Raw genomic sequence first — 17,604 nt, 5'->3', positions numbered from 1 at the left:
TTTTCAGTCTGAGATGGATGTACAAAGTACAAGCGAAAGCATGCACCTGCGAATTCCAGTTGTGTTTCCTAGGTTGTAATGAACCAATGTTTTGTGTGGGTGTGTGGAATTCTGTTCTTAGAAGAATTTAGAGGATTCTCTGAATATGCAAGTAGCAGTATCAAATCACCTGACTGGCTTCGCTGCCATGAAGCTTTTAGGTGTTAGGTGACATGGTTATGACAGCACATTTGTTTTTCCAGCTGCTGCTAGTGAGACCTCCAATACTGAGCTCTCCATCTCTCCTGTTGTCTTCATAAGCCACATAATTGTCTTGCTATAGCAGGCCTTTAAGGAAAAGAAGGATGCAGCCTTTACATGAAGTGGTGTCTTTCACCTGTTGAAATAATTCATATGTTTTTGAAATGGGGAAATAGAATATATTGGATGCAGCATTTCCAGATCCCTCCACATACATAAAATGGAGTCCACCCAGGTGTCTCTTGTGAAAGCTTCAAATCTCCTTTTCATTTCAATTAGTTCTTGTGGTGTGCAAGCCATTCGCCTTGACGCAGAGCTCTCTGTGCACTCTGATGTCCACATGAAGCACTTGTGAATGCGTGTCCAAAATCTGTAATGATAGACAGATCTATTGTCCCAAATAATTCACCTCTTGATCTGCTACCTCTGTTGAGATGAGCATGTAGCCTTTGCTGGCAGCTAGCTTCTTGTGTACATTAAAGTTATCTTGCCTAAGAAATCACTGCTATGCCAATGTGCCATTCATTCTGAAAGTAAAACCAAAATGTTAACTAAAAAATGGAAAATATTGTTGTTTTTATAAAATTGAGTTCAAATTACTTTTTTAATCACCTTTCATATTTCGTTTGACATTTAACTATGGAATTTTACATGATCTAAGAATGCAAATTTGAACCTTTTTAGGTGGAGTGGAAGTCACATTAGATGGGGCCAGCTGTTCCGATTAAGGCATATAACAACAGGGAAGTATCTGAGCCTGATGGATGACAAGAGCCTTCTTCTAACAGACAAAGAGAAAGCTGATGTGAAATCTACAGCCTTTTGTTTTCGGTCTTCCAAGGTAGAACACTCAAGTGCAGTGACAGATAGTGTAAACTTGATGGAAACATTACCATTTCCAGTTGAACTATAATTTCTTAGCAGTTGGGCTGTGCATGCTTGTAGCATTCTCTCTATGAAATTAAATAGCAGTGGACCATGAAAGTACACAGAGGTGCAAGTTGTGAAAGCAGATCTTAGATCCAGCTCCTGCAATTGTCTTTTGATTTCATTTTGTTATGTTGGGTTTTACAACATCTGGAACACCACTGTTTGGATCTTAATACCTACAGGCCTGATATATCATGCATTTGATACAAATTCCATTTAAAGTACAGTGTGCATTCATACACTTTTTCACTGTTAGTCTGTTTGTCATAAATTACTCTCTATATAAGTTAAATCGTGACCCTTTTAAAGTCAGATGTGTATTTGTATTGATGAAACATAATTTCATAAGTGTTGGGAAAACATGTATTAATCTAGGGCTGCCAACTAATACTCAGCTGGGAGTAAATCAAGTTCGGCTCGGTGAGGGCTGCACTGTTGGCTAATCTTTTTTGCACACCCATTTTAGAGTTTTCACACTCCTGCCCCACTGTTCAGTAGATGGAAGCATGCCAGTCTTAATAAAAAGCTGCATTCTGTCAAACTGGACTCTTTTCTTTAAAACTTTTATTTAAATCTTTAATGTTCATATAATAGCTTTAAAGTGCATTGTGTACTGTACTGGCTTTGATGGATCTGAAAGAATCACAGCTTCAGCGCAATGTCATTAAGTTTATTAGAACTGAGTGAAGCTGAAAAAATGCTGCTAGAGCCAAACTGATTTACTATAATTTTATGTGTATGAATCAGTCCAGTTTGGAGGATTCCCTTAGGCTCAGTTGAATCTTGTTTCATCATCCTTATATACACATGCGTATATCCCATATAGGGAGAAGGGGAGTCTATGGGAATCAACTGTGTGCAGGTGATGTGGATGGCAGGATTATGCCTTTCAAATTTGTGCATAGTTAGTGTGTTAGAATTACTATACTTGAAAACGTATAAACTTAAATCCAATTGAAGTAGGTCAGTTTGTATGCACAAATGCAATCAGTTTTAATGCTTACTATTTTGTATTTAGGAAAAGATACTTCACCTTTCAAAATTTTTAAATGTATGGGCTAATGTATCTCCTCCTCTTTAAAAAAGGAAAAATTGGATGTGGGTATAAGAAAAGACGTGGAAGGAATGGGAGCACCTGAGATAAAGTACGGAGACTCAGTCTGCTTCATACAGCATGTTGACACTGGATTGTGGCTCACGTACCAGTCAGTGGATGCGAAGTCTGTAAGAATGGGATCTGTGCAACGCAAGGTAAGATGTTTTACACAAAGATATCATATATTTATGTTTAATATTATGCGAATGAAAAGGCATTTTACATTTCAACTTTTCCCAAGTACTAAATGTGTTTCCCTATCAAAATAACAGTAGGCACCGAATCCTTTGGGACAGAATTTCATGTTACAAAGATTACAAGGCAGCTGGTGAAACTCTAGTCCCATGCCCCCACCACAATATAGTTCCATATAACCTATAGAAGGGCTATTTTTTAGACAGAACTCACTGGAACTCAGCATGTAAAGCACTTTGAGCATTTGGGAAGAGTTCTGTACAAAATGATAGTTTTATCCTTTTGTGATCCTTGTTCTTTGATTTTGTTTTTGGCAGGCTATCATGCACCACGAAGGCCATATGGATGATGGCCTAACATTGTCCAGATCTCAGCATGAAGAGTCACGTACTGCGCGAGTAATTCGTAGTACCGTCTTCCTTTTCAACAGGTTCATAAGGTACATGATTTGTTCTGGTTGAAAATGAATATCTTAGCCTTAGCTAGGCCTTAGTACCTGTAAGTTAAACAAGCAAACATTCTACCACTGTCTCCACTCCCCACCCCCCATTCATCCGTTGTCACCTCCTATATCAAATTGTAGACTGTATCCCCCTGGGAACAACGACTTGTCCACTTGTCACGCATAAAGCACATTATGTACCTATGACACTATGGCCTGGTTTATGAAATACTAAGCTATAGTTTATTTGATCATCCAAAGCAGGCCTTGCAACATAAACATAGTTTATAAACCACCAACCAACCATGCTCATAAACCTTGGTTAATGTTAACCATGGCTGAACCTGGCCTATTTAAATTAGTGGTGACTAACCTTTGGTCCTCCAGATATTATTTACAACTCCCATCACCTGGCACTGTTGGGCATGCTGACAGGGACTGATGGGAGTTGGAGTCCAAGAGCATTTGTAGGGCCACAGGTTGGCCACGCCTGATTTAAATTGTCATTACCATACTCACCCTAATGGGCAGCACAAGAAACACATGACAAAAATAAAACATAACATCTGTAGTATAAAAAGTTATGGGGTTTCAGCATGAAGTTATGGGATATGCACTGATTGGAAGTGAAGAAATGTGACTACTCTGAAACCTTTGTAGGCACAAACAGAATTGAAAGTGATATTGCGTTTGACTGCCCAAATAGCATCAAGAGCACACACAAAAATCATGAATGCACAATAAATAGAACGTTTGGAGGGCTCCTCAGACTGGGAGCATGTCATACTTAGAAGAGCTGTACAATTCATTTTAGGGGCCTTGATGATCTCAGCAAGAAAGCAAAGTCTTCCACTGTTGACTTACCCATTGAGTCAGTCAGCCTTAGCCTCCAGGACTTGATTGGATACTTCCATCCACCTGATGAGCATCTAGAGCACGAGGACAAGCAGAACCGCTTAAGAGCACTGAAGAATCGGCAGAATCTCTTCCAGGAAGAGGTAGCAGTCTTGGTTTGCCTTTGGTGCATTACTTTTTGGGACAGGTTAATAATTCTTTCAGCTTGACATAATGATTTGCATAAGGTTCTTTGAGTCAGGTTTTTGTTTGGTTGGAAAGAAAACATGCTAGAAAGAGAAAATGTTTTGAAAAGTTTGTGGTTTTGTATCCCCTTGTGTTATGTGTGTTTTTGAAGGCAAACAACTTTAGGGGAAGATGTGTAGAAATTTATCTGGTCATCTAATTTTGCAACCGTATGGAAGCATCCTTGTTGGGTGACAGGAGAACTGCTTGCTAGTCTCAAAGAACAGTCATAACACTAAATCATTTAGGATGTAGTCCTAAACCATAGTTTAGCATTCAGCAACAGTGAGCTTCAGGCTCACACATTCATTATGCTTCAACTGATAACTCTAGATAATTAAGCTATGATTTGCTGAAATAAGTCAATATCATAAACTAGTTCTATCTTGGCTTGTTAACTGAAAACTCTAGTTAATTAAAGTATGATTTGTTGAAAGAAGTCAATATCATAAACTACCTTGGCTTGTGGCAGTGAGCTGTAATTTATTTTAGCATTGACATACTGCTTAATCATTAGCATTTCTCAGCATTTATTAAACTAATCTCAGTGTGTCCTTTTCAAATGTAAGAATAAAACTCAGTTGGTAAGAACTAGAAGCATACTCCTTGAAGCCATTCCAGGGGAGACTAGTGGGTTGTTTGCAACTGTGAGGCTCATTCATAGTGTTAAAGTATGCTTTAGTGTTTTAATGCAGAGGTGGCAGACCTGTGGCTCCCCATAGGTTGCTGGACTAGAAGTCCCATCATCTAGGACCATTGGTGATGCAGGCTGAGGCTCATGAGACATGATATCTGGCAGGCCACAGGTTACTCACCCAAACCAGACTTCTGTGACCGAATGCTTTTTCCCCAGAAGAAATGGCTAATGCTTGCAAATGCATTATTCCCAAAAATGCAGTGATGCAGGGAGTGAGAGCTGTATCAAGCTTGAACAAATACAAGAATAAGAACTCTCCAGAGAAGGAATAAGGTTGGGGTTCTCAAACAGGGCACATGTGGGCACCACAGTGGCCTTAGAAACCCCCTTAAGCACCCACCAATTTTATTTTATTTTTAAATTAAGGTTTTGTGGCTTTTTTGGTATTCTGTGGGGTTGCTTGTTTTTAGGGGTATAGCATGCTTTTTTGGTTTGTGTTTTTATTTATTTTGGGGTGATGTTGGCATTTTGCCTGCTTTGGGGTGCACGTATATATGCCTGTATTGTTTTCTTTTTTCTTCTCCTTTGTTTTATTGTTTGTACCTACAAAGCTCATTGCAAGTTGTTTCCCCCCTGTTACAACAACTTCTTATTATCTGAGATAAGCGCTATTTCTCTTGTAGGGTATGATCAACTTGGTGCTTGAATGCATTGATCGCTTACACGTATACAGCAGTGCAGCTCATTTTGCTGATGTAGCAGGGAAGGAGGCGGGAGAGACTTGGAAATCTATCCTAAACTCATTGTATGAATTACTAGGTAAGATATGCATTTCAGAAATGGCGATTTTTGTTATCCAAACATACACAAAAAATGCTAATGAAACCCCGTAGGGTGGAATTCAACATCGTGCTATTACAGACATTTCATCTGTGCAAGCATTCCAGTTTACCAAATAGAATGATTCCCCTTCCCCATGTGTTGTTCTGGGTTCTACTGTCCACTCAAACCATTTTAGGGAGTGTATCTGTGAGGTGATAGGAGGGGATCCTTGTTGCACAAGCAGAAACCCTTGCTTAGGGCTTCAACTGACTGAGTTTGCTAGGTGAAGCCCATTCTATACATTAAAGAATTTATATAGGATTTTCTTATAAGAGAAAATCTTTGCAGGGGATAAATCTCTGACTTGCTTAATTGAAGCATCTCATGCTGAATAAAGCCTAAATACTGCCCTGCGAGTGCTTTTATTCATTATTTTGGTTTGGGCCAATATTTAGGAATATTGTTCATTCAGTCCTGTTTTCCATAAGCTATAGCTAAGATGTATGGTTGATAGCAGATAGCTGATGTTTCCATTATTCATAGCCTTTAATATATACCAGATGCATTATCAGAATGCAGACTGAAAGGAAAGCTTTATACAGAAGAAAATTGTTTCTATCCATGTTGTGGCTAGCCATCAATTTAATTAAAAAATAATATGTAACAAACTACAGATAGGTAGCCGTGTTGGTCTGCCATAGTCAAAACAAAATAAAAAAATTCCTTCCAGTAGCACCTTAAAGACCAACTAAGTTAGTTCTTGGTATGAGCTTTCGTGTGCATGCACACTATCTGAAGAAGTGTGCATGCACACGAAAGCTCATACCAAGAACTAACTTAGTTGGTCTTTAAGGTGCTACTGGAAGGATTTTTTTTATTTTGATGTAACAAACTGATTGCATTTTCCACCCAAAGGAAAATGGTTTTTTTAGTGATATTTGATAGTTCCATAAATATATTGCTATTGAAAAAGAGTTACAAATATATTACTTCACAAGACAGTTTAATCACTCTCAGTTACTCCACAAATTAAATATAGTGCTAATATAGTTCATTTCTGTGTGGGAAGGTGAGACGTGTGAGTATAATGAATTATGTTTCCCAGTTCCATTATTAGTAATACATTTCTTCTACAATATTATTTTCAAGAGTAGCTCATGGAACTTATTTTCCTCTCCTGGCACAATAGGTCTTCAGGGAATATCTGTGTTCCACAATTAATTGTAGAGTTTACCTGACCTGTGGTAAAATTAGCTGCAGCTCTGATGCTTCTAAATTGGGAGTTTATTAAGATTCTTTCTTGATTGCTATTTTAGCTCTGAAGCTTGGACTGTGTAGGATAGAAAGATGGTTTGTTTTGGATGACAACGACAATTGCTTCTTCTTATACATACCCTCAAGCCATTTTGTCTGGTGATTTATACCAGGGAACAGACATGCTGTTGAAGTTCACTAGACTCAGATCTAGCAGTGATCTGGGCAACACTAATTTACAAGGAGAGGACAGCATTAGAAATTTCTGAATTTTTCTCCAGAATCCAAGTCAGAGAAGACTAACTGGCAGAAGGGCTGCTTACAGAAAAAAACTGATGCTGGCAGGAGTGAGGGAGAGGAAGGTCTTCCATGAGGAGTTCCCAGGGCTCCCTGTGAAGGGACATTTTCCACATTAGTTCTTCAAAACAGCTAGTCTCAGTAAAAGTAGATGTGGGAGAGGCCTTTGGACTTGACCAAGCAGTGTGTATGGGTCTTGATGGGGGATATTTTCCTGTTTGAATTTAATACACAGGAGTCAGGAAAGGCATTCAATGTAGCTTCCTGATGGAGCATAAGCTCTGAGGAAGGTTTGCCCAAGCAAAGTGACATGGAAACATAATTTTATAATGTGAGTTGGTTTTTCACCATACAGAATAAAATATAAAGTGTGTGCTATTCAGGATGGGTTGCATGGAGAATGCAGCCTATGTGGTAACAAAGTCTATGAATTTTTCACCTTTTGTAAAGATGACTTGAGGCTGCAATCCTAACCCCACTTAACCTAGGAGTAAACCCCATTTATGTGAAAGTATTTGCTTCTAAGTATAAACAGGTTGGATTACACTGTAAGACATATGTTCTGTATTAACTAATGTGATTACAATGCATATGACAGCTGGTAAAATAAAAAACTAATCACTCTTTTCATTCTTTTCAGCTGCTTTGATTAGAGGGAATCGTAAAAATTGTGCCCAGTTTTCTGGCTCTCTTGATTGGCTCATTAGTAGATTGGAGAGACTGGAAGCATCTTCTGGTATGTATTTTTTTTTAATCAAAACTAGACAGCCCATAAAAAAAATCCCTTGCTTTCACTGTTGTACAATCTGCTGCTGTATCTTTTTAAAAATAAAATGGCAAGCATGTGTTAAGTTCTACTCTTTGGGCAAGTAAAAAACACACATTGTTTTTTAAATCACAGAAGATTCATGTGCAGGAATGATTTTACACAACTTAAACTGGGGGTTTCTGTTGTACAGATACATGCATAATCTTGTGAATATGCAAGAGTTCCATTAATTTCAGCTGAGAATATTTAAACCAGGGGCTGCCTGCCCATACCACACTTCCTTTTCTGTAACCTCCCCTACTGCATAGAGACCACCCCGTGGTCTCCTGGTTCTCTCCCCACCCCGCTCACCATATTGGAGATACTCAGCCACCTTTTCACACACAGTCAGTTCTGAAGCATCCAGCTCCTATTCTGCAGCTTCCTTTGTACCCGAACTTTCACTTTATCCTACTCCTATGCCTCTTTTCTCCCATCTCCTTTATGACAACCCCCTTGCAACAATCTCCACTGAACATGGGCAGGGTGCCTTCCTCTCCCCCTCTGTGGTGCCCCCCACCCCATGGCTGATCTTCTTAGTACACTCCATTATCATTCTCTCTTTCTCTTCCACTCCCTTTGGTACACTTCCTCCCACCATCTCTCCACATGATCTCCTTCAATACATGCCCATTAGCCTCTTCCCCTCTACCTCCTGGTAAGCTGCAGTGATGTGACCAAGCAGAGTTCAGGTGAGCAGCAGCACCAACAACCACACTTTCCACTGCTGGTTATGTCCCATTGATTCCATTGAGACTTTAAATAGCATTTTCTTGGATGATGCCTATTATTTCTTGAAAAATACCTAAATTGTTTTTCTACATCTTAGCATACATAGAATAAAATTTTAAACTGGCAGCCATTTGAGACTTCCGTATCATTTTTTGTTGTTGTTCTAAATGACAATAACTTGTCACTTGCTACAAATTAGAAGCTGATTCCAGTTTGGATTATGAAGCCAAGAACGGTGGAGTACTCTACAATTTAGTTTTAAAAACTCAACAGAGATAATTGTATATGATTACTTCATTAAAAATGTAATTGGCCTTTGGGCTTTAAGATAAAAATCAAATGAGCAGTTTAGATTTTAATTAAATTAACAGTTTAGATTCTCCCCCACATTATCTTCTCTCAAATTAAAAGAGGAACATTTTGAAAATACTTTAATGATATGTTTGCCCTTAGGGACACTGGGTATAATTTTGGGAAATAATAGAGATAAAAATGGTCCTTTTATTTAATTCTAAATTATCACACTATTTAATATTTAAATCAGTCAAACCTTTATCTGTAAATAGAATTAGTTACAGGTAATGAGCTTATCTGCATGATAAGGAAACCACTTATGTATTTTCTTTATTTTGTTAAGAAGCATTACCCTTCTGGCAACTGGGGGAGATACAAAAAAGTCCTGTTGGTCAACAGCTGATTGCCTCTGATTATATCCCTGTTAAATGGGAAAACTTGCAAGTAGTGCATAAAACGAATGCTTTGTTGTAAAATGTAATTGGTTTAACCACTGTCAGACTTGATGATCTCAAGGATAATTTCAAATTTCTTAGCTGATAATTCTGTGAACCTTCTTGTAAACAAAAGGATATCTAATATGGAAAGTTTCCCCACCCCATTTATTTCCTCTTTCTGGTGGGCATGGAAAAGCAGTTGATCACATGATTTGGAAGAATGGTATAGAAGACTACCCAGTGCATTACATACAACCTGTGATGTTGTATGTCCAGGCTTCGTTTTATCCCATGTTACAGTGCTGACTGTAGCACCAGCAGCTGGCAGCAATTAACTGTGTGCCAAATCCCTGCTACTGCTATATTAAGAGATCTCCTAGACAATTGTGCCTGGACCTAGAGGAACTTGTCTTAATGCAGCATTGCAGGAATCTTATTTAAGTTTAATGATACTTAATGGCACTGGCTGCTGCTTCATTTGGCTGGTAATTTTGGTTAATTGAGAGGTCATAGGTGATTCAGTGCTGCATCCTACTGCTTCCTACATCTTCATTATCTCAATTTTCATGTAATTCGTTTGCTCATTTTATAGGAGCATCTTTCACACACCCCTTGTAATACACAGAAAATGTATGACATTTTCTATTTTTGACATATTATTACTGTTCTCCAAGAATACATCAAATTATAAGTTATAAAACATTCCCTACTGCAGCACTGGAAATTCTATAACTTACTTACACCATTCCTTACATTTACATCATTTACTTACACTATTAAATAATATCACACCAAAACAAATTAAAATAAAACAAAACAAAACTAGGAGCACATAACTGTGAGGCACATTTTTCTGTAAGCTGTGTATTAACAATCATTTACCCCAGTCCTTTTCTATTACCTTGACAGTGTTAGGCATTTGAAATTTTGTGGTACATTACCACAAAGAATGAAAGCTTTGTATTCCTTCAGTGACAAAAAAGATGCAAAAGATTACTTAAATTCCTAAAAAAACAAGGAGATGCAAAACTGAATTATTCCTACCCCTAGTACATAGCATGTTGGCCAAAATCTGAAACTACAGAATTAGGTAGTATAAGAGCTGTTCAGATTTAATCACATATAAACTATCAGTTAATTATGCAGCCAATCTAAAATAATTAAACAAAACTGTGTTATGAAAGTTGCGTACTTAATTTCAGTTCCCTGCTTCTAGTGCCTATCAGCGAGATTTAAGATGAATGAAGTATTTTTATTTTATGTTTAAATTTCCATTCATAACAAGATTGATTACAGATGCCCATTCTTAATTGTGCAGTATTCACATTAATGTTGTTCTTCCTATTTTACCATCATCTTGTTTCATCCATATGCTATATGGATTCTTATTCCATCCATATAGCCTGTGGGAGGATGTATCTTATGTATGATTGTGAGATAATTTAAACAATAAACTGGTCTTTTTTCTATTTATGTTTTTAGGCATTCTTGAGGTTTTGCACTGTGTGTTGGTAGAAAGTCCAGAAGCTTTAAATATTATTAAAGAAGGACATATTAAATCAATTATATGCCTTTTGGACAAACATGGAAGAAACCATAAGGTAGGCAATACAGATTTGGTTGGAGAGTCTGTGTAATGGGTAGCTGGTTTATGAAATATCTCAGTGGGAGGGTTTAAGAGAGCAAGGGTGAGTCTTTACTGTTTTACACTTGGTGTTTTGAAACAGTATCATGCGAGCTGGGAACCATCATAATCACCATCTGCATCATTTCTTTCCCAGGTGTTAGATGTTTTGTGCTCTCTGTGTGTGTGCCATGGAGTAGCTGTGCGGTCTAATCAGCATTTGATTTGTGACAATCTTCTGCCAGGGCGAGATCTCCTTCTCCAGACACGTCTTGTCAACCATGTGAGCAGGTAAAGAATTGACTAGAATGTGTGTGTGCAATCTCTATCTAAAACCAAGAACAAATCAAAATGATTTTTCACATGTAGACAAATATAATGGTTGCATTCATTAAGAGACAATCTGTTTATCTGCCCCCCCATTCTGCTAATATTTCTAAATTATATGCAGTAACTGTTGGTGTTTTTGCACCTCTTGAAGACATAACCTCTGCTCCCAGTTTTGTTTCGTTTTTGTTGATGTTTGATTTCAAAGTATGGTAGTATGTTTGATCTGGATTACTGCTGTATTTTATTATGCTGTGGATTTTAAAATAGGTTTTAAATTACTTATTTTGCAGTTATTTTACTTGTGCAATGACCTTGGGGTGCATTATAAACAGTGTTATAAAGATATCTAATTTAAATATTATTTTATTACTATTAAATTGTATTATTATTCAAAATCCATTACATTAGAATAATTAAAATTTTAAAACTTGAATAGGGTTTTATAGAGGCAGTAGCAAATAGTCTGTATCTGCATTGCTTTTACGTGTGAAATATGTTTTTATTTGTTATATTTCTTTGAGATATTTAATAGGATGTAGTTCATGAATGGAATTGAATAAATAACATGCAAAACATGGAGCTAGTTGTTGGTTAATTGTTATTTTAATGACTGTTCTTCTTTTGTCGTAATTTGTCTTGGGGTACAAATCCAAAGAGCAAAAGGAGGGTTTAATAATGCTTTTAAAAAACACGAAACTTTTCTGATGCATCTTTTCCCCTTGTATTCAGTATGAGACCCAATATTTTCCTTGGAATCAGCGAGGGCTCTGCTCAGTATAGAAAATGGTACTATGAGCTAATGGTTGACCATGTGGGACCGTTTACGACAGCTGAAGCTACTCACCTTCGTGTGGGCTGGGCTTCAACAGAAGGCTATTCACCATACCCTGTGGGAGGAGAAGAATGGGGAGGAAATGGTGTTGGTGATGACCTATATTCCTATAGTTTTGATGGACTTCATCTGTGGTCAGGTAAGGCAAATTAAATACCTTAGCTTTGTTTTTAAAACACTTAGCAGTTGACTTCTTTATTTCAGCCAATATGTCATCTACTATTCTCCAAGTTGCATTTGGGGGGAAGAGCCACAGTTTTTGCAGGGCTGGGAAAGAAATATTTCTGAAACTCTGGAGGGCCACTGCCAGTCACTGAATAGAGAACATTGGTCTAGATGAACCACTGTTCTTTTCCCCCCTTCTTGTTTTTATAATTAATTTTTTTATTGGATTTTTCAACATAACAAGAGCAAAAAAAATACAAATTGAAGAAAGAAATACCCCAGTGTTCTGAGTAGGTTGAAGGCAGCTTCCTGAGATCTAATACTGGTGCTTTTTTGTGTTAATCTGTATTGATTCGTCTTTGGCTTTGTACCAAGTTTTCTGAAAGCAGCTTTTCTTACATGAGGCTGAACTTTTGTTCTAATTATATTTACTCTTATATCCTAGGTTGTGTAGCAAGATCTGTGAATTCTCCCAACCAGCATCTGTTAAGGACTGATGATGTAATCAGCTGCTGCCTTGATCTGAGTGCTCCAAGCATTTCATTCCGGATAAATGGGCAGCCAGTCCAGGGGATGTTTGAGAATTTCAATACAGATGGCCTTTTCTTTCCAGTTGTCAGCTTCTCTGCAGGGATAAAGTTAGTACCCCATCTTGTCATTTTCAGTGAATACACTGCATGTTTTCCTTGCTTATTGTCTTATTCATTTAATTTTGAAATTTCAGTTCTATGCGTAGGACTTATTCTATGGGTTAAGCCAGTTGCGCCACAGCAGATGTGTGATTGGATCTTCTGATTTTTCTTTTTCTTAACAACTTTTCACAAATTGGATATGTACAGTGGCACTATGGGTTTGATTCTTTGGGGCGGTGAATCACACCACTAAAAACCAGCTATATTTGCACTGCTAGGAAAAGCACATGGTACTTGTGGAAGTGGAGCAATCGCCAGCAGGTGATTTAGATCTGGGAATTGGTCTAGCAAAAAGGGTTAAAGCTTTCAGCATCATGGCCCAATCAAATTCAACCTCCTGTAACTTTATATTGTGGATCTTCTGGATTGAGGTTCCGAGAGAGAATTCCGAAAAGAGTCCTGAAGATTTAATTCACCTGTATCCATAGTTAGTTGCTTTTTCCTTTACATAGTCTTTCTGCTCAGTCAAGCTTCGGGTTGTTGTGCCTACTGAGGCACAGGAAAGGTTTTAGGCTCTAGTGTTCATAATGCTGTGCAAGTTTAGAAGAGAGAGAGAGTATTTGGAGGAAGCAAACTCCACAGAAGGAGATCTTGGAAGGGATCTCTTTATCTTATGGGTTTTAGACTTACATGTGTTGCTTTTCCTCAGTGGGAGCTGGAATGGCTGGCCAAAAAAGGGCATAGCAGGTTGAGAAGGGAAGGAAAATGATCTACTCACCCATTCAAAATGGCACTAGGCTGCTTTTGAAAACAAAACTCCAAGTCCACTCTATGAGGAGAGTGGCTTCCTGTGAGTGGAGGTGCAGCACTCTAAAAAAAATCCTTATCCAAGGGATATTTAGTTGTATAGTGCTTTTCCTAAGAGCTCAAAGCACATCACATATATTAACTGATACATCTTTACTGAGGCCCACATGTTGGTCAATATTTCCATCTTACAGATGAGGAACTGAAGCCAAAAGATACCTAACACTATACAATGAGTTCATTCTGTTCTGGTTCTGCCTCATAGACTTTGCTCTTACTCGCTACTACACTATTCCAGCGATGAAGTGATGATATAATCGCTGGTTTTTATCAGTTCTAATTTTATCCAAAATTGAGTATGCCAAATGAATACACACTTAAAGGTAAAGGTAAAGGTACCCCTGCCCGTACAGGCCAGTCTTGACAGACTCTGGGGTTGTGCGCCCATCTCACTTAAGAGGCCAGGGGCCAGCGCTGTCCGGAGACACTTCCGGGTCACGTGGCCAGCGTGACAAAGCTGCTCTGGCCAGAGCCAGAGCCAGAGCCAGAGCCGCACACGGAAACGCCGTTTACCTTCCCGCTGGTAAGCGGTCCCTATTTATCTACTTGCACCCGGAGGTGCTTTCGAACTGCTAGGTTGGCAGGCGCTTACTTCTGAATAAATATGCATTCTTATTCTTCATTTATATCACATATAAAATTAATAACCTAAATGTAAGCAGTAGTTATCGCTAAATAGACCACAGGTAAGACAGAAAGTGGGACGTGGGTGGCGCTGTGGTGTAAACCACTGAGCCTTGGGCTTGCTGATTGGAAGGTCGGTGGTTTGAATCCCTGCGACGGGGTGAGCTCCCGTTGTTCAGTCCTAGCTCCTGCCAACCAAGCAGTTTGAAAGCACGTAAATAGGTACCGCTCCAGCGGGAAGGTAAATGGTGTTTCCACGCGCTGCTCTGGTTTCACCAGAAGTGGCTTAGTCATGCTGACCACATGACCTGGAAAAACTGTCTGTGGACAAATGTTGGCTCCCTTGGACAGTAAAACAAGATGAACACCGCAACCCCAGAGTTGTTCAGGACTGGACTTAACTGTCAGGGGTCCTTTACCTTTTTTAAAGACAGAAAGTAGGAGAAGATAATCACAGCCTAGTGTAGATGCAGTCACCTTTAGATAAAACTAATTCACTCTGAAATACAGTGGTACCTCAGGTTACATACGCTTCAGGTTACATACGCTTCAGGTTACACACTCCGCTAACCCAGAAATAGTACCTCGGGTTAAGAACTTTGCTTCAGGATGAGAACAGAAATTGTGCTCCGGCGGCACGGCAGCAGCAGGAGGCCCCATTAGCTATAGTGGTGCTTCAGGTTAAGAACAGTTTCAGGTTAAGTATGGACCTCCGGAACGAATTAAGTACTTAACCCGAGGTACCACTGTAAATCCCACATGCAGCACTTGCAAAGTGTGACTTTGATGGAATAATTTTACTTTAGAATTGAACTAAAGGCATCAGGAATATTTGAATTGTTGTCTTATAGGGTACGTTTTTTGCTTGGAGGCCGACATGGGGAATTTAAATTCCTTCCACCTCCAGGATATGCTCCTTGTTTTGAAGCTATTCTGCCAAAAGAGAAATTGAAAGTGGAACACAGCAGAGAATACAAACAGGATCGGAATTCCACAAGAGACCTTCTGGGCCCAAATATATCTCTATCCCAAGCAGCTTTCACTCCAGTACCTGTAGATACCAGTCAGGTAAACAGAATCTACATTAACTTTTCAACTATGGGATAAGTATGCTACATAATATTATGTTAAAATCAATAAACTTGCAAATACCTTTTGCTTTCATTTTTTGCCTCATATTTTATTGTTTGGGAGTCTAGATATCAAGTACAGTGACACTAAATATTTGTTAATTTGTAAAGGCATTTGTTTTCACAAATTGTTCTATCTTTTAAAGATAAAAAACTCCTCAAAACATCAGAAACGAAAGCAATAATCATAGCAACAGTAAAAATACAAAAAACAGTAGATAGTAGTAGTAGGCTATCTTGAAAATCTAGATTAATTAAAAAAAAATCTTTAAAAAGGGAAAAAAAACTCCTGTACATTGACAAACTCAAAGTATTTGTTATTATGAGCATGTTGCTTTCGTTATGTTTCCAGTTCAGTCATTTACTACTATGTAATTAGTGAAACATATGTAAACTTTGGACAAGTAGTTTATTTCATTCTGGTAAATTATCTTTTTCTCCCCTCCCCTGCACTCTGTGTCATTTTATTCTAACAGATTTGCTCTTTTATCTTTAGATTGTATTACCTCCACATCTGGAAAGAATTAGGGAAAAACTAGCTGAGAATATCCACGAACTTTGGGTTATGAATAAAATTGAACTTGGATGGCAGTATGGTCCTGTACGTGCTTTTCAAATTTTGTTTTCTGTTGCTTTTCTTATTGCTTTAAAATATCATGCAGACTAAGGTGGCGTAATTATATTGTACATGTTCAATATATATGTGCATATAATTTAGAATACTTTTCTATAGAAATGAAGCAGAAGTTACACTTTCAGAGAACATAGATTTTGCATTAAATTTTCATCGCTGTTGTAATTGTTTTATTATTTGTTTATATACCCCTTACTTGCCAAAATGGCTTATAAGTGGTTATAAGTGGTTATCCAAGTAAAAGGGTTTTATATTATTCAGAAGCATCTCTAACATATTGTCAGGGCTGGGTCATACACAGCACTTGGAGGGTAGCCAGCGGTTGTGCCAAGGACTCTGTAGTTGAGAGCCAAGCCATGAGTCAGCTGAAGAATGAAGTTAGCAGTCAGAGCTGAAGAGTGCACTGAATCACACAAGTGCTAGGAAGACCTTCTTGCTCTGGCAATGTCTCAACCTCAAGAGGAGACTTTTGATAGTGTTCTCTGCCTCTCAGAGCCAAATAGATGGATAGATGGATGGGGCCAGTTCAGATCCTGAGAATATCGCTGTCCTGTGAGAAGATGCTCCAAACCACAGTTCTGTGGTTCACCAGTGAGGTAGCCTGCCCACAAAGGCAATGGCTCCCAGCACCAGGTGTGATGGCTCCTGGCCTATATCTGCCATAGCAAATTTCACATTACATGAAATATCTTACAATTCGGCCAACAGTTATAAATACATCATTCCTATATATTACAGTATAGTGGTATCTCAGGTTACATACGCTTCAGGTTACAGACTCCGCTAATCCAGAAATAGTACCTCAGGTTAAGAACTTTGCTTTAGGATGAGAACAGAAATTGTGCTCCGGTGGCGCGGCAGCAGCAGGTGGCCCCATTAGCTAAATTGGTGCTTCAGGTTAAGAACAGTTTCAGGTTAAGAACGGACCTCCAGAACGAATTAAGTACGGTACTTAACCTGAGGTACCACCAGTGGCGTAGCGTGGGTTGTCAGCACCCGGGGCAAGGCAAGTAATTTGCACCCCCTAACCCGTGGATTTGCACCCCCTAATCCGTGGATTTGCGCCCCCTAACCCTAACCCCCACATGTTGCGCCCGGTGCGGCCGGCCCCCCCTGCACCCCCCACGCTACGCCACTGGCTACCACTGTACTTAAAACTCACCATCATTGATTTCATTGGGAGAGATTTAAACAACTCTCACACTGAAATCAATCAAGCTAAAAGTGCCTGACTTTGATTGGATCTGACATGGTACAAACTCCTTTTCAGTAATATAGGTCATTTGGACTTACCGTTCTAAGACAGATTTAAGCTCAGTGTATCCTTTATTGCAGGTTAGAGATGACAACAAGCGACAGCATCCATGTTTGGTGGAGTTTGCAAAACTGCCAGAACAAGAGCGAAATTATAATCTCCAGATGTCACTAGAAACACTAAAGTAAGTTTGTAGCTTGCTCACTCTAATCATAAGTGTTTTTATGTTTCTTCAGAAAGATTTGGG

At 38.7% G+C, this 17,604-nt stretch overlaps 1 protein-coding gene across 15 annotated transcripts in view; it reads left to right on the top strand.

Annotated features, from left to right (window-relative positions):
- RYR2 (ryanodine receptor 2) overlaps positions 1-17,604 on the top strand; it is a 246,863-nt gene that overhangs the window by 88,762 nt on the left and 140,497 nt on the right. For all 15 annotated transcript variants that reach the window (XM_079969396.1, XM_079969392.1, XM_079969401.1 and 12 more), the window contains 13 exons: positions 925-1,081; positions 2,257-2,421; positions 2,779-2,900; positions 3,718-3,901; positions 5,304-5,439; positions 7,634-7,729; positions 10,747-10,865; positions 11,046-11,179; positions 11,948-12,189; positions 12,661-12,853; positions 15,190-15,406; positions 15,965-16,069; positions 17,438-17,541. In XM_079969396.1, coding sequence (XP_079825522.1) covers positions 925-1,081; positions 2,257-2,421; positions 2,779-2,900; positions 3,718-3,901; positions 5,304-5,439; positions 7,634-7,729; positions 10,747-10,865; positions 11,046-11,179; positions 11,948-12,189; positions 12,661-12,853; positions 15,190-15,406; positions 15,965-16,069; positions 17,438-17,541 — 1,974 coding nt within the window. The remainder of the gene's footprint in view (positions 1-924; positions 1,082-2,256; positions 2,422-2,778; positions 2,901-3,717; positions 3,902-5,303; positions 5,440-7,633; positions 7,730-10,746; positions 10,866-11,045; positions 11,180-11,947; positions 12,190-12,660; positions 12,854-15,189; positions 15,407-15,964; positions 16,070-17,437; positions 17,542-17,604) is intronic.

Source organism: Podarcis cretensis, assembly GCF_951804945.1.
Source record: "Podarcis cretensis genome assembly, chromosome: 3".
In the NCBI taxonomy this organism is placed as follows: domain Eukaryota; kingdom Metazoa; phylum Chordata; class Lepidosauria; order Squamata; family Lacertidae; genus Podarcis; species Podarcis cretensis.
Note: the sequence above shows the minus strand (reverse complement) of the source record. Positions and strands in the feature narration are given on the sequence as shown.